Source organism: Plenodomus lingam (assembly GCF_022343315.1).
Source record: "Plenodomus lingam strain CAN1 chromosome Unknown contig_27, whole genome shotgun sequence".
In the NCBI taxonomy this organism is placed as follows: Eukaryota; Fungi; Ascomycota; class Dothideomycetes; order Pleosporales; family Leptosphaeriaceae; genus Plenodomus; species Plenodomus lingam.
In genome coordinates, this window is record NW_027093942.1 from 113933 (window position 1) to 138832 (window position 24900).

At 51.6% G+C, this 24900-nt stretch overlaps 9 protein-coding genes across 9 annotated transcripts; 4 read left to right on the forward strand and 5 right to left on the reverse strand.

The window, feature by feature from the left end:
• Positions 1-252: 252 nt before the first annotated feature.
• On the reverse strand, positions 253-1777 carry IAQ61_007075 (uncharacterized protein; the record flags this gene model as incomplete). Its single annotated transcript, XM_003840946.2, has 4 exons — positions 253-830; positions 888-1493; positions 1564-1719; positions 1771-1777. 4 exons carry the CDS (start codon positions 1775-1777, stop codon positions 253-255), a joined length of 1347 nt encoding a protein of 448 aa, XP_003840994.2.
• An 854-nt stretch (positions 1778-2631) lies between these two features.
• Positions 2632-6332, reverse strand: IAQ61_007076 (uncharacterized protein; the record flags this gene model as incomplete). Its single annotated transcript, XM_066097428.1, has 9 exons — positions 2632-3688; positions 3738-5614; positions 5673-5689; positions 5736-5838; positions 5893-5958; positions 6018-6036; positions 6100-6158; positions 6211-6276; positions 6330-6332. The coding sequence occupies 9 exons, from the start codon at positions 6330-6332 to the stop codon at positions 2632-2634; spliced, it is 3267 nt and encodes a 1088-aa protein (XP_065952470.1).
• A 1049-nt stretch (positions 6333-7381) lies between these two features.
• Positions 7382-9247, reverse strand: ALG8 (glycosyl transferase; the record flags this gene model as incomplete). The annotated part of the gene is made up of 7 exons (XM_066097429.1): positions 7382-7592; positions 7640-7950; positions 7995-8134; positions 8180-8676; positions 8732-8925; positions 8986-9064; positions 9171-9247. 7 exons carry the CDS (start codon positions 9245-9247, stop codon positions 7382-7384), a joined length of 1509 nt encoding a protein of 502 aa, XP_065952471.1.
• Positions 9248-11297: 2050 nt separating this feature from the next.
• IAQ61_007078 (uncharacterized protein) lies at positions 11298-13793 on the forward strand (the record flags this gene model as incomplete). The annotated part of the gene is made up of 1 exon (XM_003840944.1): positions 11298-13793. The coding sequence occupies one exon, from the start codon at positions 11298-11300 to the stop codon at positions 13791-13793; it is 2496 nt and encodes an 831-aa protein (XP_003840992.1).
• A 954-nt stretch (positions 13794-14747) lies between these two features.
• On the reverse strand, positions 14748-15582 carry IAQ61_007079 (uncharacterized protein; the record flags this gene model as incomplete). Its single annotated transcript, XM_003840943.2, has 2 exons — positions 14748-15513; positions 15569-15582. The coding sequence occupies 2 exons, from the start codon at positions 15580-15582 to the stop codon at positions 14748-14750; spliced, it is 780 nt and encodes a 259-aa protein (XP_003840991.2).
• A 438-nt stretch (positions 15583-16020) lies between these two features.
• On the forward strand, positions 16021-18963 carry IAQ61_007080 (uncharacterized protein). The gene is made up of 5 exons (XM_003840942.2): positions 16021-16991; positions 17044-17832; positions 17887-18153; positions 18213-18660; positions 18748-18963. The coding sequence occupies exons 1-4, from the start codon at positions 16309-16311 to the stop codon at positions 18253-18255; spliced, it is 1782 nt and encodes a 593-aa protein (XP_003840990.1). The 5' UTR covers positions 16021-16308; the 3' UTR covers positions 18256-18660; positions 18748-18963.
• Positions 18964-19566: 603 nt separating this feature from the next.
• On the forward strand, positions 19567-20844 carry IAQ61_007081 (uncharacterized protein; the record flags this gene model as incomplete). The annotated part of the gene is made up of 1 exon (XM_003840940.2): positions 19567-20844. One exon carries the CDS (start codon positions 19567-19569, stop codon positions 20842-20844), a length of 1278 nt encoding a protein of 425 aa, XP_003840988.2.
• A 515-nt stretch (positions 20845-21359) lies between these two features.
• Positions 21360-22358, forward strand: IAQ61_007082 (uncharacterized protein; the record flags this gene model as incomplete). The annotated part of the gene is made up of 2 exons (XM_003840939.2): positions 21360-21410; positions 21600-22358. 2 exons carry the CDS (start codon positions 21360-21362, stop codon positions 22356-22358), a joined length of 810 nt encoding a protein of 269 aa, XP_003840987.2.
• Positions 22359-22912: 554 nt separating this feature from the next.
• Positions 22913-24848, reverse strand: IAQ61_007083 (uncharacterized protein). The gene is made up of 2 exons (XM_066097430.1): positions 24463-24848; positions 22913-24414 (listed from the first exon to the last, which is right to left on the reverse strand). The coding sequence occupies exons 1-2, from the start codon at positions 24836-24838 to the stop codon at positions 23402-23404; spliced, it is 1389 nt and encodes a 462-aa protein (XP_065952472.1). The 5' UTR covers positions 24839-24848; the 3' UTR covers positions 22913-23401.
• Positions 24849-24900: the final 52 nt, after the last annotated feature.

Sequence of the window (24900 nt, forward strand, 5' to 3'; positions counted from 1 at the left end):
CTCATCTGGATTGAGAATGTATCGTGGTTGGCATTCATTCACCGGCCGGGTATCCTTGTTCTGTATAACCATCATGAACGCTCTGCAGCCAGGCGTGTAAAGAAACTGTACTCGTCGTCACCTTTATTCATGCTCGACATTCCCGTCAAGCTCTTTGTTCTCAATGTCATCCCCGTCAAGCTTCTTCCTTCAGCAAGGCCTACCGCTTCCACTTTCTCACCACCACATTTCCATCCATGCCCTTCTCCCTCACTACGCCACTCCACCCACACCCACACTACTCTTCCTCGCCTGTCCTGGCCCAGGTAATTGCCCTGGTAAGATCTGCCTCGGGCCCCCTCCTCCACCACCACCACTTCCTCCTCCACCAGCACCGCCCCCTCCTGTCCCAGTACCGCCATTGACATTGATGGCGCTAGGCCGTCTACTCGCCGTCCCCCCATCCAACCCCGCACTCAGCGGCCCAAACCCCGCGAGGCCCGCACTGTCCGGAAACCGATCTTGACTGGCACTAGCCGGCGCGCCCATCATGCCCAGCCCCAGACCCCCCCGACTCGAACCCATGCCATCCCCCAAGCCCAAGCCCATGCCCATGCCGCTGAATATGGAGCCGCCGCCGCCGGGTGGAGCGCCGAGTGCAGAGCGTATGAGGCCCTTCATGCGAATGTGTTGGTATTTGAAGCGTTGGGGGATGTGAATGTGTGTGGCCGAGGGGGTGGGTCGGTAGCGTGATAGCGCGGCCATGATGCCGTCTTTTTCTTCGTCCGAGTCGACGTCGCCCGAGGGCTCAATATCTTCGGGGAGAGGGGCATTTGCGTCAATAGCAGCGCCTGGAAATGGTTGTTAGCATGGGATAAACTGAAGTACGAAGAAGATTGGTCACCTACGTTGCTGTCTTGCTTGACTTTTCTTTTGGTATTGTGCTAGGAGCATGTCATAGGGCAGACTCCGCCCAGGAACTGCTCGCTTGAGACCCATGCTATGACTCTTGCAGGTCAAACTTCTGGCACAAAACCCCCCGTTCGGAAGAGGAACACCGCACTGCTTTTCCACGTCGACCGGTCCCTTGGGTTTCGCACCCTTGACCTTGGGTTCATCCTTTTTCTTCTTCTTTGCATTGGGCGCCTTGTCCGCATCCCCGTCGAGTTTGCGCTTCTTGCCCTTTTTGGCGCCGTCTCCATCCACGACTGCACCCTTCACTGCCGACTTGCGCGCCGTCAGACCATCGTCGTCTTCTCCCTTTTCTTTGCGGAGAGCGGCGTCCTTGGCTTCTTTCGCTTCCTTCTTCTTCTTGAGCTTCTCTTGCTTCTTGTTGAGGCAGTCGCGAATGTGTGTTGCAGAGGCTGCGCGTAGTACGGGGCGCCGACAGTGCTTGCACTGCACCGTGTCGACCTTGTCGTCGAGGGGGCGGCCGCTGGGGAAGCCGGTAATGGTCTTCTCGTCTAGAGGATTGACAATGGGCGATGTGACTGGTGGCACAGACTTGTCGACGTCTGTTTAGATATACATTAAAAACGCTGTCCTGCTTGCCGTATAGTTACGTGGTGCGCTTAGTAGACATACTGGTCGCATCGCTCTCTTTCCAATTGCCTGCAATCGATGGCTTAGGCACGGGCTTCTTGATTCTAAGTAGTACCTTCCTCTTGCCTGTCTTCTCCGGGCCCATGGCATCTTTGACTGCATTTGTATCGAGCAGTCCTGGCGTGGCGCCTGCAGAGGCTGCGCCGCATTAGCATCACCAGAGCACGAGGGGGTTAGCAGCAGCCTCACGCTTCATGACAAACGTGGCCACTACGTCGGCGGAGTATTTCGGTGGCGTCCGAGCGAGCAGGGTGAGGACTTTAGAGGAGTCAAGAATATTGAAACCGGTGGAATGACGCGTGCAAATGGGGATTGCTGGGGGGTGCGCTTATGTGCGCGTTGCAGAAGGCTGCTCTGGGGAAGCTGCCAAGAACATCATGTTTGGGGCTAACCGGAAGCAGCAGTCCGCGACCAACGAGCAATATGGACGATAGCTGCTCTTGTGTCTTGTAAGCAGGTACTCGCAGTTGTTTAATACATTGTACAACACGCCAACATCGCGACGGTTGAACATTTAATCGAACATGTGTATGCTTGTTCTTATATTCACACTCCCCGGCCCTGTCCTCTTTAGACGCCCATTGGAAATGCTTATCATCACACAATGTCTCCAAGGCCATACAATACACCATCACTCATCCACTTGCAATCAAGGCATACAAGCAGACTATCACAAAACTGCTCTCGCCTTGCTATCATAGCCCATGTCATCCTGATACACGGCAGGCATACTGAGCTCAAGAAGCCAACAACGCCATGTAATGCAAGACTTGAAAACGCCTACAGTGTATGCTCTGACCATTCACCGGGTGATCTTTGGTTTGAAAACGCCGTCTTTGTTTTGACACCAGAAATCATAACACGCAGTACATGTCGTCATAAATAGAGTCTGCATCGGTTACGTTCCAGTCATGAATAGACCAATTTGACCCTCTTGCGTAGTGGGCCGTCTGTCAATACTTGTCTGCCCAAGTAGGCTCGATATGGTAGTCCAACAACATCTCTTCTCAGACGGTGGATACGCTAGCTCTTAGAATATGCTGGTGCCACTCATCGTCGACCCTTAGATTTGCTAGATTTGGCAGTCGCCTTGGCCTTGGTTTTCCGAGGCGGTTCGTACTCGTCATGGTGCACATGTCCATATTCCTCACGCATCATGCTATTTGTCCAGCGGAGACAGCGGGGTCCATCTGAATCTTTTTCCTTGTCGGCCGAGGCTGCCTTTTTGCGTGTAGATATACGTGGCTTGTCTTCAATGTCGGACATTGCGTCCTCGTCCTTGGTCTTTTCCTTGTTGGTCCTCTTATTCAGGTGCTCGCGCATCTTGCCCATATATGTCAATATGTGGTCTTTGTAGAGTAAAATCTCTTTTTTCAAACTTCGCTCGCGCAGGCCGCGTTCATCAAGCCAGGCGAGCAGAGCATCAATGTCGGCAGGATCATCGTAGTAAGCCCATTCGGTCGAACTTGATAGATGAGTCTCGCCCTCTTCCTTGGCCTTGCGCTCTGGAATTGTGAAGCCAAGACGCTCCTTGTCTTGTGAAAGGGCTGGCTCTTCAAGATTGGGCTGAAACTCGTGCTTGTCGGGCCCTTGGACCCAGATGCGGCCATTGGCGTAGCCATACTCTGCAGTGGAACTGTTGGGTATACCACCAAAGGGCATACCATTATGCTCGAACCAGTAATACTTGTTGAGAAAGCGGTCTTTGCCAAGAACTTTGCTGCGGTGTACCAGTGTTTCGCGCAGGTCATCATCAAGCTCACAAATATTGGCTTCGCATTCTGCTAGCTCGGCCCGCTTCTTTTGAATATCCGTCAGTAGCTTCTCCCATTCCTTTTGCTTCTTCAAGAGCTCTGCGGCGGCTTTGGCCTTTTTCGCCTTTTCCTTGCGAGCCTCTTCGGCGGCTGCTTTGCGCTTGTTCTTGTTGATAGGACGCATCTTGCCTTTGGCGGCTTCTTCGTCAGCGTTGCCAAGAGTGGAATCGTCTGCTGCACTCGTCATGGAAACATCCATAGAATCATTTTCCTTTGCCTCGGGTGGTGACGCAGGCGTGTTTTCTGGTAATAATATCTTCCGGTCAAGCTCCATGCGAGCAATGTCGGCCTCGCTGTGTAGTGGTTAGCTATGGGCAATCAAATTTCAGATTCCTAACTTACATTTCCTTGCGCTTGCGCTGATAATCAATCTTTTCCTTGCGCAGCCGAGTCATTTCCTGAGCGGCAGCAATCAGCTGGTCACGAAACGCTTCGGTGGTGACGGTCATTCGCAGCAAGATATCCAGTGCGGAAATCCGCAAATTGACGTCGAGATTAGTGTATTTGGCGGCAATGCTTTCAACGGTATTCTCTTCATCTGCAGGTACAAGCTGTGCAAGAATCTCATCACATGCTTCTTTCAGTAAGGGATCAAAGGAAAATCGGTAGAGCAAGGCGACAACAATGGCTTGCCAGTTACCGTGGCGGAAATTACGGACTTTGCATATTTCAATCCAGTCAAAGTCTTCGACAAACTCGGAAGCATTGTGCAGGTCCTTGGGAGGCTCGGGTGTAGGGGTTCGAGGCTTGACGGCAAGTTGCTGGGCTTCAGACCTTCGTAGGCTGCTGCGAGTAGTTCGGGCAGGTGGTTCGGGCTCTGGCTCAGGGCTAGACTCTTGGTCAGAGTCCTCTTCCTCAGAATCTTCAGCCTCGGTCATGTTTGGGAGGGCTGCCTGAATCTTGCCAGATTCATTGACAATTTGTTTGAGGACAGAGCAATGGACTTCGACAAAGAGTTCACACTCGGTTTCTTCTGACGAAAAGCCCATAGCATCGACAAAATCGTCATACGTAAATGAGTCGAGCATGTAAATGGTGTCGTGGACGTTCAAAGTCTCCCATGCACCCAGCAATGGGCCAATGCTCTTCATCAAAATACCTGTCTTTTCATCGTCGGGGCGTTGATAACCATCAGGGCCATCGTCGGAAAAAAACTTCAGGGTTGGTCGAACCCCAGTCTTGCCCACGTCTTTGATATCCAAGTCTTCACATGGGAATTTGATAGCGGGCACAAAAGGCCGAGCAGGTTGAGGTAGTTGTTGTACTGGCTGTGGTCCAGGAGCTTGAGGAGGTGGTTGAGGAGGATGGTGAGGAAAGCTTGTTTGATAGCCCACGTTTATAGGCAGTGCAGGGCCGCCATGCTGCATGCCTAGCACATGTACAAGGTGAGGAGGCAGAGGACCGGTAATCTGGGGGGGTGGGTGATTAAAACCAAACGGCGGCGGTGCGCTGTGCACTTGGTACGGCAAAGGTCCGCTATTCCACATGGGGTGAACACTGACAGGATGTTGAAGATATGGCGGAGGTCTAGAGAATTGAACAAGAGATTGATTATGACCTTGTTGATGTTGATGTTGATGTTGCTGTTGCTGTTGCTGTTGATGTTGCTGTTGCTGTTGTTGCAGTGGTGGCGGTGGTAGCTGTTGTTGCGCATATGCATGCTGGCCGTTGGCCACAAAACTGTGAAAGCCTGGCTGAATTTGACTTGGTGATGGTAAAGGGCCATGGTGGCCATTTTGATATGGTTGGTGACCATTGGGCGCTTGTTGTTGGGATTGGGGAGGGGCCGGGGGGCCGTTACCGTTTACATTGTCAATCATGGCCTGGCGCTGAGCTGCAATGGCAGCTTGAGTTTTGCGGTGGTCGGGTGCTTTAGTCGGGATATTATAGAGTTTGGCGAGCGTACTCTTGACCATCCAGGGAGCTCCGATCCAGGAATCGCGCTTGATGGTAGCCCGTAGGTACTGTTTTAGGATGAGCTTTGAATAAGTCTTTTTATCTCTTTGGAGGTCTGCGCCCTTGTGCTTGATGACTGTCTCCTTAGTGTCGTCCATGGTGATGATGTAGCCCACGTAACCAGCATTGGTCAGCATTTGGCCATGGTACATTGTATGCACTTGGTTATTATCGGTGAAGCCAGTGACGACGCCGCGTCGGCGAACATTATTGCCATCCTCGACCGTGACTACTTCATCCTGAAAGAATTCTTCTTTGAAATGCTACAAATTTAGGGATTAGTACATTCGACGTAGAATTAGTGTGATGCAGTCATCTTACATCGTATACGGCATTTACTGTCAAAAGTTAGCAATAGTTCTGAAGGTGTAGAAGTCCACGTACCCAAATCATCCATGCGAGTCTCCGTGCGGAACTGGACAAAACCAAGCACAGGCTTCCGCAAGGGCTTCGGAAAGATTTCGTTGATCTCCTTGACAGCTTCCGTCTGCTCCTCTGTTACCTCCCGCTCCAGAACGTGTGGAATAGGCGTTGAGCCTACCTCGCTCTCCTTGGCCTCGAAGTAGGTCAGGTTCGACATGCCAGTCGCTTCGCATGTAAAAGACGTCTGTAAAAAGGTCAGACTTGTGTTTTAACTTGCAGGGCAATTTGCCGAGGCAGACTTGCCTGAAGGTAGTAGTCGCGACTATGTCAAGTCAGCAATGCGCATCGTGCACTAGTCTTTGGTTTTTGGCAAAGAAGATCATACCGAATCAGATAGGCCTCGTAGTCTACAAAGACCTCTCCAGTGCCTTGCATTACCCAGACCTGTCCAACCAAATCAGCATCCGGCCTTGTATGTTTGGTTATATCAACGCACCTCGGTACTGTCATCAAGGCCCTTGGGTTCCGGTAGTAGCTTCACCGGCTTTCGCTTATAAAAGACCTTGGGCCGAATTAGCCATGATGTTGCTTGAAAACATCATTATCGTGTCATACCATTGTATCTGGCGCCCTGGCACATGTATCCTATCACTTCTGAGCGACCGCGTCGCCAACAATCGACAAGTGTCGCGTCGCAACAAGCGCGTCTGATATCACCACTCCGGACTCCCAAAAGGAATGTTCCGGGGCAATGGCCCCTCGGTGGGGTGCTAGAGGCAAGCAAGAGCTTCTTATGCGCGCCCAATCCACCTCTATCGAAAAGTCGTCGCACCCTTGCGAGTCCGAGTGCGGTTCCGAGACGCGTCGCTCAGTTCCGAAGGCGCGTCTAGTCGGTTGGTGGTGGATTTCGGGGGATTCAAATTGCGGTGGTGGAGGAGGTGGGCAGTAGAGAAGAGGACAAGAGTAGAGGAGGGCTACATGAAGGGAAAAGCCAGCGGAAAGGTAGTCTTGCAGCGTGGTTGGCCCTTGGCAGTGCTAGCACTACCCCATTAGGCTTGGACTCTACAACGACCCATCCTCACACTTCAATGCTGTGCACGCCACCAGCATCGCCATATCGGCATGTTTGGACTCTATTTGATCGTCAGAATGGGCTTATTCAAGATGCGACATGAGCGCAGTATGTGAAAAACACATACAGCATGGCATGGCAATATCAAAAGCAGGAGTGACGTCTGGGAGCATGCTCTGCTGGGAGTCACCCTGAGCAAACCCTTGGACAGTCTGACCCACTCGCCTGGCCACAACGCATTGTCCCTTCCGGTGGACCGGTCTGTACTGGGATACTCTGTAAAGTCACTACTTTTTGTTTAGTTATGCTATGTAACTGCACTCTATCAAAGTGTCATAGTGGCTTCAGGCACCTACTCACTCTGGATGATAGTACCACCCACGTCGGCAGTACTACTCGAAAGCATCGTCTATGGGCCCAGAGAAACAATGTTGGACACCATGGCATGTAGTTCAACTGGATCATTCTATTTCTTTGGGGCCATGTGCTATGGGTCCAAAGGCCCTCTTTATCATCTGATCACGGAGCAGTTTCAATGCAACGAGAATACAATATGCTTGGAATGGCAAATCTTCTGGATTGACTGTTTATAAATTCACAATTCAAAATACACTACCAAGAACCCAATCCAGCTGCCCACCACGCCAATGGCCGAGTATGAGCTTGTAAACATGAGTGGAATAAACTCGAAACGGGGACCAAACACAATAGCATGTATCAAGGAACAGTACGCAATGAGGGGTATCGATAGTGCAATGTAGAGCAAGGAAAAGCGATCAAGGAGAAAGATGCGTGGCTTGGGTGATCTACAAGACATTAGCAAACATTGACCAGAGGGCGTGTCCATCCTTACGCTGGAACAAGCCTGTCAAACACCAAGAGGAACAGAACCAGCCAGAAAATGGTGTATACCGTTTTGACTGGAAACTCGGCTGCAGTGAATAACAGTGGGAACAAGGACACGTGGCCCGCAACAGCAAGTGGCCGGAATGCGCTTAGATATCGACGGTCATGCAGCGCAATCAGACTGAATGGTATGATGACGAGTAAAATGGCCTTTTCGTGAACATGCCAGCCAAAGAGAAAAGAGGCATAGCCGCAAAGGGTGACTGCACCAACAAATGTTTCCCAGGTTGGCTTGAATAGGAGGCGCAAAAGGACGGGCTAATGCTCTTAGTAGAAGCCATCTATCAAGGCAGCAGACTTACGATTTGGGCTCCCAAGGTGAGTACAAAGCAAGTCAATGGAACAATATCCGGGAGAACGGCAAAGGTCGAGTCTCCTACAAGACCGCGGGTAACACTATTGACAGCCTCGTAGTTGACGGCAAGTCCCAAACGAGGGGCCACTGGATTCGTCAGCATTGAGTCACGAGTGGCATGGGCAAACATACGGTGAATCAGAACTCTGTCCGAAAACGAATACAAGGCCCAAACGTTTGGTGCCCAGTAGGCGTGAGTCAGTCCACGAGAAAATGGAAACAGACGGCGGAATACTTGATCGAGCTGACCCCATTGTGCAAACGGACCAAAGGCGGCAGCCAATACAGCAATGATGCCTACTCCCAATTTGATGCAGTTTAAGAAGCGTATGTTGAAGTAAGGAAAGGATGAGCGCAGGCCGAGGCAGTATGCGCGAAGGAGGTAGACAAAATAAGCAGGCGCAATGTACATGTATATGTGTTTAAAGCAGAGGAGAAGGGCAAAGAGGAGACCAGAGAGTAATTGCGTGGAATTGTTGCGTGCGAGGACGATGGAGAGGACGAGCATGCCGTACATGAAGCCATTGTACTGAAAGTGGACATGATCAATGATGAGAAGGCCTGGGGAGAGGAGAATGGAGAGCGCAGCAGCATGTGAAGTGGACTTGGACTTGGATGTCTTGACATGGCTGCAGATGGTCAGAATGGCGATTGGGTCAAGCAAAGGGTAGTAGGTGCGAATACAGGTGGAGGGCATATACTAATAGGAGCTCGGTCAAGATGACGGTAGCACGCTGAAAGTAGACTGTTTGCCAGCTGTCATAACCCAGAGCCTCGACTTGGAGCATTGCTGCGTCGACGTGTGCTGCAGCTTGAGACAGCAGCCACTCGAAATAGGCAAAAAAAGGAGGATAATCCAGCGTCCATTCCGAGGTTTTCTAAGCAGGCGTGTGAGTAGGGCAGAGGCCATGGGTGTTTTGCAACAGACTGTCTCCTACTTCATAGTACCACTGGTTTACAGGTAGAGAATGGGTCAAGGCTAGCCAGTTGCGATGAACTTCAAAGTCGGTCGACTTGCTGCCATGGCCAGGTCAGTCAGTGTCAGTCAGGCTTAGAGGAGGACGGTGAATAGGATAGGGTACTGGTATTGGCGGAACAAGGGGGAATTAGACATGGTACTTACTATGCAGGAAACAAGAGCACTTTTAGCGCCGTGGCCACAATGGCGCACTGGGCTATGGAAGGAAACAATTCTGGCATGGAGGCCTTTTTTTTGGATGGCGGTGGTTTAGGTAGACCGTCAAGTCAACGGTAGAGGCGCGACGAGGCACCAAAAGGGTTCAATGTTGAGATGGGCTTGACCGCCGGTAGTCGGTGTCACGTGTTCGTAGGTACAACGGCACAACAGCACGCAGGAGCCCTTAAGCGAGCGCCCTGGCCACATTTCTTCTTTTTTGACGAGCGAGCGAGCGATCCTGCCTAGGCTAGGCTGGCTAGACTGGCTAGACTGGCTAGACTGGGTTAGGCTGGTTAGGCTGGTTAGGCAGGCTCGGTAGGCTGGCTAGGCTAAGCTATGTAGAGTACAGATTGACTTAGCAATACACCCAAGTACTTACTGTAGGTAGAGTATCTACGTACCACACCGAACTGGGGATACGCTGGGCAGCTGGGCAGAGTGAGAACAACGATGCGGGGACGGGAGCAAGTGAAGTTACTACTTGCCGGTAACCTACCCACAAACGCTGCTTGACCCATGTGAACTCTTACTCACAAGCACCAGATCAACCCCACCGTCAAAACAGAGTTTCCCATGTCAATCTGCCATGGGATTGGCGCAAACCGTCTTCTTCCATCTCTACTTGGACTCCCCACCATCGTTTGCTTGTTGGATTGGTTACAAGCGTCAAGAAGAAGGCGCCGCATTTGCCTGTGAAAGCCAGACGAGCAACGTGGCGAGAAAGCGTAGGTATATAGCTACATACTATATGTACCGATGTAGGTACCGTAAAGATCATCAGCTGTCCAACATGTCACCTAGTCAGGGACAAGGCGTGGTTGCATCAGTGCTGATGCAATTACCCGCATTGTGCAGTAACCCGCCGTGTAAGCCAGTCCAATGTGTCGCCGCCGCAACCCTCTGGCAACACAGTCGCAGAGGCACTGGGATGAGAGGAAAAGCAGATTGTCGGTAATCAGAAGTGAGAATCGCTCCCTGCAATGCGCGATCTCTGCCGCACGTCGCCGTGCACACACAAGCGACGTCTTCCGTCCTCTTCTTCAATCTTTGTTGTTCCAAAAGACTAATATACATACATAGGCTACTACCATAGGTCTCTAGTAGTACAGTAGTCTACTCTTTACTAGGTACTGTCTTGTCTTGTCTTCCCCCCTACCACTTGGCGGTCACGGCAGTCTGAATGGTTTGCGCGACTCAGCAGCCGGGGGGGAAGGGGCGAGCGGCCTGCGCGTTTAAAATAAGCAGGCGCCCCCAAGTCACCCTTTCCGCTTTCGGTTGCCTCATTTGCGCCTGCCTCCTGTCTGCCACATTTCTCACCGACCTCCCACGGGTTTTGACTTGTCCACCGCCTCGACCCAGGTCACATCCCCCCCATTTTCTTCGATCCCTTCGCCCTTCGCTCATTCTTCTATCCTTCTATACTTGCATTTGGGGCATCTGGACAAGCAACACCCTCATTTTGCACTCTGCATTACTATTCTTCACTCTTTCTGTCTTCGCATTCCCCCAAACAAAGCCAAGCGACCAAATCGAGTTGGGATTGCACCACTTTCACCTCTCTCCCCCCCCCCATTTGCACCCGCCTTATCTGGAGCCCTGGCACCGCACTGAACTTGCTCGCAACCTCGACGGACGAGGCCTTGAGTCCGCTTAGAAAACGAGTGCACAGTTGGTTTTGGGGGAGCGCAACGAGTCCGAGTCCATTGTGTTGTTGTGAAGCTTTTGCGTCTGCACACCCTACCCACCAAGCGACCCAGCAACCAGGCTTCCTTCATCTCTGATTGGCGCAGTCTCTGTATTCAGGGCCATTGTGCTTTTGCATGTCAGTCTCCCTCTCTTCGTCCACCTTTGTCTCTTCCACGTCACACTGCTAAACTCTCTCCCAGCTTCACTATACCGTTTAATACAGCGAGCGTACATTTTGTTCCCGTAGCAAACTTGATTGCAACCCATTGAACCCATCTTTTCGCCGTCCGGTCCTCCGAGTCCAGGACGCAATTTCTCATCGGCAACACGGCCGTCCTCACACAAAACCCGCGGGACAGCCTCAGTCTGCCCCCGCATCTACTCGCCATGCAGCAACACGACGGCACACAGACGGCTCCAAGCGGACCCCGTCTGCAGTCGAGCTTCCACAGGCAAATGAACGGTGGCCACCACGGCTTCTCCCACGGTGCCTTTGCTACCAACCAACCCGGCTATGCTGACAGGCATCCCGAGAGGTCTAGCAACATGTCCATCAACACGGGTCGTATGAACCCAGGCAACCAAAATGGCAACGACTTGCAGACACCGGGAACTGGATACGACATGAATTTCACGCCCCTCTTGCCTTCACAACTGTTGCTGGGCAGTCCCTTTCAGCCGGGCTCGCCTTCGGCCTTTGCTTCTCCACAATTTCAGCAATACGCCAACTTTGCTAGTCAGAACCAAAGTCAACAAAATCACCAGGGCAACCACGTGGGATCTCCGCTGCAGCAACCACTGTCTCCACAATTGTACCAGAGCCTTGTCTCGCCCACGAGCATGAATGGTCAGGGTTTCTTCGCTGGGCCCCAATCACCAACCAGTGGTTTCATGGGCCATGGTGGTCAGGGTCTAGGCGGTCTTGGTTCCTCGATGCCTATTGCGCCCGGTCTGGTCTCTGGAACGAGCAGGACCGTGTACTTGGGCAACATCCCCCCGGAGACGTCGGCAGAAGAAATTCTGGGCCACGTTAGGAGTGGGCAAATCGAGTCTGTCCGTCTTTTGCCCGATAAGAATTGCGCCTTTATTTCCTTCTTGGACAGCAGCTCCGCTACGCATTTTCATTCGGATGCCATTTTGAAAAAGTTGTCGATTCGAGGCCAAGACATCAAGATTGGTTGGGGAAAGCCGTCGCAGGTGCCGACGTCTGTCGCCCTGGCTGTGCAGCAGTCGGGTGCTTCGCGCAACGTATACCTTGGCAACCTGTCGGAAGACGTTACCGAGGATGAGCTCCGCGAAGATTTAAGCAAGTTTGGCCCCATTGACACGGTCAAAATTGTCCGTGAAAAGGCGATTGGCTTTGTTCACTTTTTATCCATTGGCAACGCCATCAAGGCCGTCGCCCAGCTTCCGCAAGAGCCCAAGTGGCAAGCTCCTAGGCGTGTATACTATGGCAAGGACCGTTGTGCCTATGTTTCCAAGACGCAACAGCAAAATGCTGCACAGTACTTGGGCATCGCTCCCGGCTACGCGCACGTGCTTAACGGTGCCGACCGTGACATGATTTCCAATGCGCTCGCACAACAGTCTGTGGCTGCTGCTGCCGTTGCAACGTCAGCTGGCGGTGTAAACAACCTAGGCAACCGAACAGTATATCTCGGAAACATTCACCCCGAAACCACGATTGAAGAGATCTGCAATGTTGTGCGTGGTGGGCTTTTGCATCACATTCGATACATTCCAGACAAGCACATTTGCTTTGTCACCTTTATTGACCCCACGTCGGCCGCCTCATTTTATGCGCTTAGCAACCTCCAGGGCCTCATGATTCACAACCGCCGTCTAAAGATAGGCTGGGGCAAGCACTCAGGAGCTCTACCTCCAGCCATTGCTCTGGCCGTCAGCGGCGGGGCCTCTCGCAACGTCTACGTTGGTAACCTGGATGAGTCGTGGACCGAGGATCGCCTGAGGCAAGACTTTTCAGAATACGGCGAGATTGAGTTGGTTAATACCCTACGCGAAAAGAGCTGCGCCTTTGTCAATTTTACCAACATTGCCAATGCCATCAAGGCTATTGAAGCTATTCGCGGGCGGGAAGAGTACAAGCGGTTCAAGGTCAACTTTGGCAAGGATCGCTGCGGAAACCCCCCTCGCCAAATGAACAATCAGCAAGCTCAGGCTCAACAGACTGGCAGTGACGGTGTCCAATCCCCATCTCCCATCAATGGTCTGCACCCCAATCGTGCTGGTGCATCTGTATCACCTACAGGATCTGGTGCCCCGGGCTCTGGCAACAGCAACAATGGCCAATTTCCATCCGTACAGGCTCCCGCGCCTACCAATATCCTCAACACGGGCAACAACAATCCTTTGATGATGTACCTGCAGGCTCAACAGCAGCAACAGCAACAGGCCGAGGCCAATATGCAGCAACAGCAGCAACAGCAACAGCAACAGCAACAGCAACAGCAACAGAACCAGCAACAGTCGTTCCAGTCGCCCCAAGCTGCGTTCTACGGTGCCGACCTCAACCCCAGCCCCCAGCCACACCACTCGCATACGTCACACAATAGCACATCGAGCTTCAGTCTCATCAATGGCAACTCGAGCGGGAGCATGTCAGGAACGACTACTGTCGGAGGTCTCTTGGCTCCATCAAACCTCAACGCTCGTGCCCAGCACTCTCGCGCAGTCAGTCTGCCCGCCTTTACACAAGGTCCCTTCAGCTCTGTCCAACAGACACAGGCACCACAACAAAATTCCTTTGGCAGCTTGAGCTCAGGCATCGGTGGTTTCGGATCTGGCAATGGCGGTTACGGCCTCGCCATTCAGGGTGACGGTGGTCTGCCTGGGTGGGCCGAGGAAGAAGTCGGTGCCCAGTAAGACGGACACCTTGACCTTGTGCCGCGTTTATCTATCCCATTCAATGTGCGATACTTGCCCACTTACCACATTTACTCGTTGGTTGCTAGTTTCGCTTTCTATTCTACTTTTTTTTTCTGCATTGGAAACCTGGGGTTCAAGTGAGGACCAGGGTACGGGCGCTTTCTCTTGAGTAAAATTGTTGTAATCTACTCGCTTTGGAAAACACCCCAAAATGCCCTAATACTTTGTTCCATTTCACCATTCGCTTTTCCTTTTCACTCTTCACCGCCGTTCGCTTTTTTTGTTCTTTCTAGATACCTGTAGGGATTAGGTGGGGAGGATGTGTATGGACAGCAAAGCTGGAGGGAAGGACTCTTATGGCGTGTCGGTGCTGGACGTACCTAGGTAGTCAATCTGATCATGTGTCATATATCACTTGCCTGTGCTCTGATTCCTGCTTGACGTGTTTCTGTTTCTTTATGTGTTGTTGCGCGGTTCCTGCCATGACGGCCGTGTTCTCTCTACCTACGACCTCCAATGCCCTTGTCACTCCCAACCCTATCCTAACCTGTATATCACCCACCTCTCCCTTCAAGCGGGCAACCAGCAGTTGGGCTAGCCGAGAGAGAGGTCAAGAGCTACTCCCTCTGTCTTAACGTCTGTAGGCGTGGTGATAAGAACTTTTCCACACCGCCTTTTGTCCCAGCCACCTGTTTGAGTATTCTTGACGGGGAAAGAAGATTGGCTTTGCGTGCTTTTCAAAAAGTTTTTGTTGGTTGTGGTATGGAAGAGTCGAGGGATGGTAAGCAGGGACCGTGATTGTGATTGTGATTGTGACTGTGTTGTGGAGTGCGAGGGATATACATCACGATAGTGATAAGATGGAAAGCAAATGATTTGTTCACGCAAGAGGAGGAGGAGGAGGAAGAGGAGGAAGATGGGGCGAGATGAATATCTTGCGTATGCGACTGCTCACCCTCGCAATCGCAAGACATCACACCAAAGCCGCACCGCCGACTCTCTCCCTCGTTCCTTGTGGCTCGTGAGCGTAGGTGCCATCATGGTCTCTTGGACCTCGGAGCGGCCAATGTCGCGCCCGGATCTGATCATGTTCCAACACGCTCGAATCATCTGTTGTGTGGACTCAAAGTCTACTTGTTCTTCCATCGCTGCGGTCATGTTGCCTCCTTCATCGTCTGAATCTGACAGTCCGACAGACATGCTGATGCAGCACACGACTCCTGGAGATTGTATGGCGCCAGACTGTGGGCCTTCGCGAGTGGCTCGCAGTTCGGCCAAGTGTATGGTAAACATGCCAGCACTGTAGGTGACGCCTTGCTGTACAGTCAAAGTATGTCTTGGTGCCCAAAGCGCAGCCATGTACTGTCGCATTGTAAAGACGTGGGCGTCCTGCTGTTGCAAAGGGATCGATGTAACCGTAGCTTGGCTCGAGGCATTCTGTATGCATATAAATGTGCGGTTCTGATCGAGGCTCGAATGGTGTAGCAAATGTTGGTAGGCGTGCACAGGTGGCTGCCGAGCCGGATTACCCTCGGCATCTGGTACCATAGGCGGAGGATCCTTGGGAGCATTTGCTTCGCGAAAGGCGCGGTAGTTGAGGGACCATGGTGCGTCGCGTCTGATGGAGGGGAACTGCGTCTCGATAGCTTGGACGAGGGCGTTGACGATGGTAAGTGACGCGTCGAGGCTCATGGAGGGGTTGTTGATTAGAAAGAGCCTGTGCGAGGGGTCAGTTCCACAGGGTACAAATTGGGCGGCAGTAATGACCGTACCCGCTGTACTGCATGATTGGCTATGTGTACATGTATGATGGGTTAGGGGTCAAGTGTAGTATTGAATGTGCAAGGTAGTTTCTATGTGTTCTGCGTCCGAGGATTACTGGTATACCGGTACCGGTAGGTAGACGAAGGCAAGCCAGGCACCGGTAGGGTACGGTAGCTACCGTATTGTGTGCGACTGCTACGGTAGACGTGGGGAATGAATGATGAAGTAAAGATGAAGCGTCGCAGCCCTTGTGAGGTTTGTATACAATTTTATTTTATTTTTATTTTCATTATTGTACTTTAATTTCAATTCATAGAATCGACTGTATTCATCCACATGACAAGTATGCCAAAGGAAATGCACCTCGACCGTTGTTGGAACCTTGGAACCTTCGCAACGCAGGAACAGCCGCAACGCATGACTCGAGTGTTCTTGTGGCGTCATCATCATCCCAGACCACCAGACACCCACCCTTGACCAAAGCGTGTGGCCTCTGATTCCAAGTCCCGAATCCCCTTTCCTGTTTCCTTTCCTTGCCTTTCCTTTCTCCTTGTTGAGCTGCGTTCAAGCTATGCATTCCAACTGATCTTGTTATCATCTCGTGTCATTTTCATTCCATTCTTCTCTTGCCATTCTCTCACCCTCTGATCCTTGAAACGTCAGCGTCTTTTGGTCCCATTCGTATCGAAAATCAGATAAAATCTTAGTCCCATGCTGATGCCCTTGACGGCCGTCGCTGTCATCCCACATGGGTCCGCCTCTGCGTCGCATCGTTGTGCTATGCGTGTCTGCGACCCTACTCCTCCTAGCCTTTCGTCAGTTGGGCGCTCGCGACGAGTTTCCCTCGCCAACCTTTACATCTTCGAGCAAGATTGAGCATTCGATACAATGGAATCAACTTTCCATACGATACCCGGTTCCGTCCATGATTGCCCTTCCCAAGGGCACACCTCTCTCCATACCCAAGATACAGCATGAATTTGGAATCGAGACGGAACACAACAAGGCTCAACGGCTTCGCAGACGCGCAGCCGTCAAGGATGCCTTCTTGCACACTTGGGAGGGTTACAAAAAGTACGCATGGCTGCAGGACGAAGTCACTCCCGTCACAGGCGGTTTCAAAAACAGCTTTGGTCAGCGTGGCGCCTCTCTGGTAGACGCCTTGGACACGCTTGTCATCATGGGATTGGAAAAGGAATTCGAGCATGCGGTCAGGGCGATGAAAAAGATAGACTTTACAACGGCAGGCCTGCAGAAATTAAATGTTTTTGAGACTACCATTAGATATTTGGGAGGCCTCTTGAGCGCCTACGATCTCAGCGGCGCAAAGCACCATGTCTTGCTCGATCGAGCTACTCAGCTTGGTGACATGCTGTATGCAGCATTTGACACGCCAAACCGCATGCCCATTACACGATGGGACTGGGAAAAGTGTGCCGAGCCATTCAGGACATGGAATAAAATAGGACTGACGACTTTGTAGTGCTGCTCTCAACGGCCCCCAATCCGCCGACTCGCAGTGTCTTAGTGCTGAACTTGGATCCTTGACCCTGGAGTTTACGCGCTTGTCGCAACTCACAGGCAATCCAAAGTACTATGATGCTGTGCAGAGGATTAGCGATCTTCTTGAAAAGCATCAAAACAATACCAAGCTACCCGGCCTGTTTCCCGTCTTGGTCAGCCCGCTACGCGAGGAGTTCAACACGGGCGAAACCTTCACCATGGGGGGCATGACGGATTCACTATACGAGTACTTTCCAAAGCAATACTTGCTACTGGGAGGGCATGCAGACCAGTACAGGAGATTATACGAAGCTGCCATGGAGCCCGCGAAGAAGCATTTATTCTTTCGTCCGCTCAATCCCAATGACCAAGAAATTCTCGTCGCTGGTGACGCGCGACTTAGCTCAGCCGGCACTGTCAAGCTCGAGCCTGATACTCAACATCTCTCTTGCTTTGCTGGCGGCATGCTTGCTCTTGGATCCAAACTCTTCAATCGAACAGAGGACATGGAGGTTGCTCGCAAGCTCGTCGACGGCTGTGTCTGGGCATACGATGCAATGCCTACTGGCATCATGCCCGAGACGTTTAGAGCTGTGCCTTGCAACGGCGAGGAAGATTGCAAATGGAACGCAGAGAAATGGCATGCAGCTGTAAAGTATTCTTATTCGAGCGACTACAATGCGCTCCGGTTGGATGTTCACGACATCATCAAAGCAGATGGACTGCAGTCAGGGTTTGCCAAGATTGGGGATCCGCGATTCTTGCTCAGGTACGTTCTTTTGGTGCGATCATGGGCCATTCATCCCTATTCATATTTTCACAGGCCCGAAGCCATTGAATCGGTTTTTGTCCTCTACCGCATCACGGGCGATTACTCCCTCCAGGATACTGCCTGGCGCATGTTTGACGCCATCAACACTGCCACCAAGGCTGAATTTGCGCATTCGGCCATTGCCGACGTGACGGTTCCCAAAGGCCAAGAGACTCGAAAGCTGGACGAGTGTGAGAGCTTTTGGATGGCAGAGACGCTCAAGTATTTTTACCTCGTTTTCAGTGAGCCCGAGCTTGTCAGCCTGGACGACTACGTCTTGTAAGTGCTTTTTTGTTGTTGTAATGGATGAGTGGAAGTTAATGCTAATGTCATGCCAGTAACACAGAAGCGCATCCATTTCGTAGGCCACGTGCATCGTGAGCTTGAGAATGGCCGCTAGGTATTGGTCACATGTGATGCCAATTACAACACTTCCCATTACGATTTATCAATTCAACCATAGGCACGAATCGGCATTATCCAATATTACTGTCCGTATAAATGCCAAGCACGAACAGATGACGGGATGCTGTCATTGTAGCCTTGGCGGATTTCTACTTGCTTCACACGGAGGCCGTCATGCCATCTTGATTGAAATGCCGATGTCAACCTCATGATGTTCATCATTCCTGTGTCGTACTAGGCGAGTAACGGGAATTGCGGATCGCGGATATCTTGGGTACTAGATGTAGAGGGCTGGCTTTTATTATAGACGTGTGATGGACTAGGCGTTGCAAGAAGAGAGAATCGTAGTCGATAAAATGACATGATGGTAAGCCTGCAGGACTGAAGGCTACAGTCAGTGTTGTATCTCACGTCTTAGAGTTTAACACTTTGAGTATGGCTTGAGGCCCGCTGGGAGGGTTGATATACACTTCACCTCAATGACTTGCATTCCACTCCTATTGATCAACTCTACACATTACTGTCTTGTATGGTAGGTATTGTTTCCAAATCCCTTCCACTAAAAACACTCTCAGCCTGCGGTGGATACGCTCGAGGCTCTTTGCGAGCTATTCGAGGCTGCTATGGACTTTGGTCAAGAAGAGGTCGTGCATCCCCGTGTTCTAACCTGGAATTGACGCTCCAACAAACCCCAGATTCATGATACCGGTACTCTCGTACATTGGCGTATTGGACGTCCCCGGTCCCGCCAAGTGTCCTCTTGTGCATGGAGCCAATCAGAGCGTCACGAGACCAGGACCGGGCTTACAGGAAGCAAGATAGCCGAATCTACCATCCCGAGAATCCCACCACCACTCGACACGACAGCCGGTTCAACACCACCTACTTGCAACGGAATGGCATGAATTGACGAATGGCGAGATCGATGCCGCACGTGAAGGACCATCGGCGATGATTGCGTGCCGCCGTGGCCTGATCTTACATATCGATCTCCCAGGATTCCAACAGGGGTGAGGGAGCTTAATAAAGCCGTCCGCACCAGCGCGTGAAGTAGCACAGGGACGAGACTAAATACGACCAATACTGGAGATTGCATATACAGGGAGGGTTTCCTTCTTCAAAGCTTTGAATCATTGTTTTCTTTTCTTTCTTTCTTTCTTTTTTTTTGATACCCAGGTTCCTCTCCTAGTCATTGCTGCTCTTCTTTTCTTTTCTTGGCATCTGAGTATATTTGCTCAGCCCCTGAGTATATCACTTCATACCTACCGTCATTCACTCATCCTCACCATGTCGGACGAGCGCAACATTGTCATTGTCGGCGCGTCAACTGCAGGTCTTTCGGCCGCACACTATACCTTGAAGCATATCCTTCCTGTCGTCAAAGCAAAACAAGATGCAAAATATCATGTTTACCTCATTGCGCCTTCGGCACGCTGGTACTACCGTGTAGCCTCCCCACGTGTTGCGGCCTCTACCAGGCGTATGGCTGCCGAAAAGGTTATATTTGATCTTCACAAGAGTTTTGCAAAATATTCAAAGGAAGACTTTACCTTTGTCGAGGCATCTGCTACTGGTCTCGACACCACCTCCCGCACCATTGCATACCGCAGCAACAATAAGGATCCCGAAGAAAAAGAACTGGCCTACCACGCTTTGATCGTGGCCACGGGGACCAAGACTTATCATCCTGCCTTCTCTGCCAGCAGCGACATCCAAGATACCCTCAACGCCATCAAAGAGACCAATGAAAAAATAGCCGCCTCGAAGAAGATCGTGATTGCAGGCGGTGGACCCACGGGCATTGAATTTGCAGGCGAAGTAGCAGAACACCTCAACGGCAAACCCGGCCTGTTCAGCAAACTCCAGCGCAACGCCACCATCACCCTCATAACAACAGATCCCCATCTCCTCCCCACCCTCCGTCCCGCCATTAGCAAATCCGCCGCCGCAAAACTAAAAGGCATGGGCGTTGACATTCTCTACAACACTCGTGTCCTCGACACCGCCACATCCTGCAACATCGACAGCTGCGACCTGTCCAAGGTCGTCAACCTCTCCGACGGCTCCACCCTCGAGGCAGACTACTACGTCCCGGCCTACGGCGTCATTCCCAACTCCACCTGGCTCCCCGATGTCCTGCTAGACGAAAAGAGATATCTTAAAAACAACGCGCATACACTGCGCGTCGATGCCGCAGGACCCCGCGTCTACGCTTTTGGCGACATTGGCTCGCATTCCAACAACACGGCGTGGCAAATCTCGCAGTCACTGCCTGTGCTCGTTGTGAACCTGACGCGCGATTTGCTTGCCTTTGATGCGGCGAATCCAGAGGCTAGGCCCAAGGGCAAGGATCGCCGGTTTGTGCCTGATGCGAGGGAGATGGGGATTGTGCCGATTGGGAGCGTGGGAGGTGTGGGCGCGGTGATGGGATGGAAGGTGCCGAGTTGGTTTGTGTGGTTGATCAAGGGGAGGGATTATATGGTGGGATTGAGTGCGGAGGCGACGGCGAGCGGGGGGAGTGTGGGGAAGAGGGTCAAGCTGGAGAAGGAGGAGGAGGTTATATGAGTCGGGTGGCGTGAATCATGGTGTTGTAAATAGGTGTTTGGTTGATCCTGTGAAGATGTGCATGGAGTTTTATACCAGGGCTACTAATGAACGTCCCTAGCTAAGTACTTACCTACGTACGGTAGGTACCAGTCTATATCGATTTCTTACAAGTCTGTATTTGAAGCTGAATCCAATATCAAGTCCAACTCGTCAGGTCAACGCTCGTAGGTATTGACCAGCATCAAGCAGAGAAAGGGAACTTGGAAATCATCATTTAAAATCCTCCCGACTAACCCTCAGCTTGTGTTTGTAGTGACGACTGACAGGGCAGCTCAAAGTCAGACTTCAATGGTTCGATGACGTGCCAAGGCCGCCCTGAAAAGCGCCTCGGCTAAGCTTTGAGCTCCGATGATATCCCCCCCACCCTTGTCCTGACCGGAACCAACATTGACGATCACCCTCTCCCCTCTCTATTCTATACCTTAAGACTCTTTGACATTGATGTGTCGAGAGAATTGCACGTTACATCAAGAATGTCGGGATTGAGGATATTAGTACCCGTCAAGCGGGTCATTGACTATGCGGTATGTCTGATTCCTCCCACGCCTTTTGAGGTTTCGAGTCTATCGAGAAAATGAGATGGCACGAAGCAAGAAGAAGAAGAGATAGTAGTAGTCATGGTATCAATAGTAGTAGTAACAAACCTCGGCGCATACATGAACAAAACCAACATTGGGAATACCTCACTAACAACACCACCACCAACACCACAGGTCAAACCCCGCGTAAACCGTTCCCAAACTGCCGTCGAGACCGCAAATGTAAAACACTCGATGAACCCCTTTGACGAACTCTCCATTGAAGAAGCCGTCCGGATCCGCGAGAAGAAATCCCACCACGCCTCCGCCCCACCAGTGGCCTCCATCACCGCCGTCTCGGCCGGCCCGCCCAAAGCCCAAGATATCCTGCGCACCGCCATGGCCATGGGCGCCGACAAAGGCATCCACGTCGTCGTCGAGGAAAAAGACGCGCTCGAACCCCTCGGCGTGGCCAAGATGCTCGCCAAACTCGTCGCCACCGAAAAATCCAATCTCGTCATCCTAGGCAAACAGAGCATCGACGACGACGCAGGCCAGACGGGCCAAATGCTCGCAGGACTGTTGAACTGGCCACAGGCTACACAGGCGTCCAAAGTCACGATTACCGGGGACGGCGGCGCGGACGCTGCGTCTGTCGAGGTGGTGCAGGAGGTGGATGGCGGGGTGCAGACGATTCGCGCAAAGCTGCCCATGGTGATTACGACGGATCTGCGCCTCAATGAGCCGCGCTATGCCAGTCTGCCGAATATCATGAAGGCGAAGAAGAAGCCGCTGGAGAAGATGACGCTCGAGGATTTGGGCTTGTCCGGGGCCGCGGCCGCGCTGCGGCTCAAGACGGTCAAGGTGTCTGAGCCGCCGGCGCGCAAGGGTGGCGTCAAGGTCGAGGATGTGGATGGCATGATTGCTAAGCTTAAGGATTTGGGCGCTTTGTAAGGGGGCTCTGGGTTCGGTGGGATAAGGCGTGGTTGGTGGAAAATGGAAGTGGAAATAGAAAAGGAAATGTAAAATAGTACCACTTTTCGGGTACTGGCTTCTCTCTACTATTTTCATTAGAGGAATTGGCACACCGCCCTTTCATTGTCTTGTCTTGTTCTTGTCCGTGTTTATCTCGTCGCTGTGTTGTTGCTTTCCTCTGTCTCTCCTCTTTTCCCCGCATAAATCACACTCATCCTCAACAATGGCCACTCCAACTTCGTCCAACATCATATATACATTTTCCCGACCGTTCGAAGAGTAATACAGATCCACGCGGAGTCGGAACAGATGCAATAAAGCAAAGCTTGGTCCATTATAAAAGTCATCATGATACAATGTTATCATAGTTTTATGCAAAGATATTTCATACACAGGAATATGGTGATGGCGATGATGACTATTCTGAATGTAACCACCATAGCCTAAAATTTATACACAACCTAAAATGTCCACGAATATCTCTGGGATTACATGTTTGCGTGAGATAAACTTCAATGGCGGAGGATAGAGCATCTGTAGTATCGTTGGACTAGCATTGGTTACTACATACCCACTACATACACACTACACTTCACTACCACCACCACCATCTCACAAACCCTAACTCTCAATCCACTACAACATCCACAAAACTTACGGACTACACATCCGCCCTCCTCACAATCGACACATCACGGGCCATGGTCAATCGGCTAGACCTTGCCATTCCTGCGGCGCAAAAAGCGGAGATTAGGATCGTGAGATTGGTTGTTGAATTGGAGGGGTTGATAGAGGAATTTCTACACAGGAAGCCTGCATCGTCGTGAAGGCCGTTCGAGTTGGCGGCTACTACTACTATTGAGGATGGCAATTGTGCCATCTCAGTTGGGCCGACAGGACAGCAGCATGCAGTAAACACAGCCATGGCTTCGACGAGGGTAAAAATAGCGGCATAGGGTCTGGAGCCGAAATGGAAGCCGTAATGCTATCGGATGGCACAATAGTCGATGCCGGAACAGTGTTCATGCGGGCATCTTGGTACGCAGCGTGTCAAGTCGCCTCTGCGCCTGTCGTACAATTTGCGGCCATGCTTCAACCTGTGCAGCCGAATGTGGTTGCTCCAATATACGTCTGAAATGCTCAGTGGCACCTTGATAGTCTCCCACGGACTCGCAGTAATCAGCCAACTGCAGTGCAGCAGGCTTGTGGCCTAGGTTAGAAGCAACCTGAAGCCACTCCCGTGCCAGCATACCCGCATCATCAGGCCTCCACTTCAAGAGCCAGTTGAGCGCCTTTCGCATCCCGCTAGACTTCAGTATAGGCTGTGGGTCTTTGCTGAGCTCCTGGTAAAACTCGGCCAAGTCGAAGCTTGCTTGTGCGTGGCCTGATGCTGCCGCTTTGCTGGTCCATTTGAGCCAATCGGGGCTTGTTCTCGTCTCATATTTGGCTACTTCGTAGCACGACAATGGGTCATCGGCTTCTTTTGCACCAAGCAAAAAGTATGTCTTGGCTTGTGCTTGCACGGTCGGATCTTTGTTTGATGCTAGGAGATAGCCGAGTGCATTCCATGGCGCGATGAGCGGCAGTAACAATGGATTTTTGGCACCAACACCAGGTTGGAGATGAGATCGTTTAATCGCGAGCTGAAATGCCTCTTTTGCTTTTTCCGTCTGTCCTCGCTTTTCAAGAAACAGCCCCTTTAGGGTCAGGCAGTCTGGACCAAGCGCAATCTTTTCCGATTTTGAGCATAGGTCTTCTAGCGTGGAGTGATATTTGGCAATCTCGCTCTCTGGGAACAAGAGGGCTATTTCATGGGCTGTTGCATGAGAAGTTGCCATGTTCAAGTAAATGGCGGAGAGGATATGAACAATGGCCAGCGGGTCAGCATTGTGCGCGCATCCCTGGAGCATGAGGCCGGCCATTGGCTTGTGCTTGCTGGGCGGGAGCTGCCTTTTCTTTTCAGGATCACTGAGGTCTGGTATCATGTATGTGGCCAAAGCAAGGTCGGCAACATCTTCAATCGTACAATTGTATTCTACCAAAGTCAGTATCGAGATTGAGGAGGTGAATCCAGGCTTCATACTCTTGGAAAGTCGCAGGACATTGCTCTTATGATCAATCCTGCTTTTGTGAGCCACAAAGTCGTTGTATATCGCGTTTGCTTTGTCGGCCTCCATCTTGAGTGAGGCTTGAATCTTGCTCAGTTTGTAAAAACCATAGCGGCTACGTTCATCTACATCAGCACGCAGTCTCACCACATCGAGCCTCTGTGTGGCATAAGACCGTCTCCAGATAGTCGTTTTGCATGGCCAATGTTTGCGTTGGGTTGACGACGAGGAGACTTGGTTTCCACCGTTGCAGGGCACAAGTTGGATGCGAGTGGATGCTATACATGATGGGCATGGCCGAATAATGGCTCTGGTTGTCGTTGAGCGCAGCAAAGAGCGAGAAGCAGACATTGACTGTATGATAGGATAGGATTCTCCAAGGAAACATGATGGCCCCTGCACCCAACATGTCG

Coding starts and splice junctions, on each gene's coding strand:
- IAQ61_007080 (XM_003840942.2), top strand. CDS start 16,309: ATGGGTCCGCCTCTGCGTCGCATCGTTGTGCTATGCGTGTCTGCGACC. Junction 17,833..17,886: donor GATCCGCGATTCTTGCTCAG/GTACGTTCTTTT, acceptor ATATTTTCACAG/GCCCGAAGCCATTGAATCGG. Junction 18,154..18,212: donor AGCCTGGACGACTACGTCTT/GTAAGTGCTTTT, acceptor ATGTCATGCCAG/TAACACAGAAGCGCATCCAT.
- IAQ61_007083 (XM_066097430.1), bottom strand. CDS start 24,838: ATGTCTGCTTCTCGCTCTTTGCTGCGCTCAACGACAACCAGAGCCATT. Junction 24,415..24,462: donor TGTCCTGCGACTTTCCAAGA/GTATGAAGCCTG, acceptor TGACTTTGGTAG/AATACAATTGTACGATTGAA.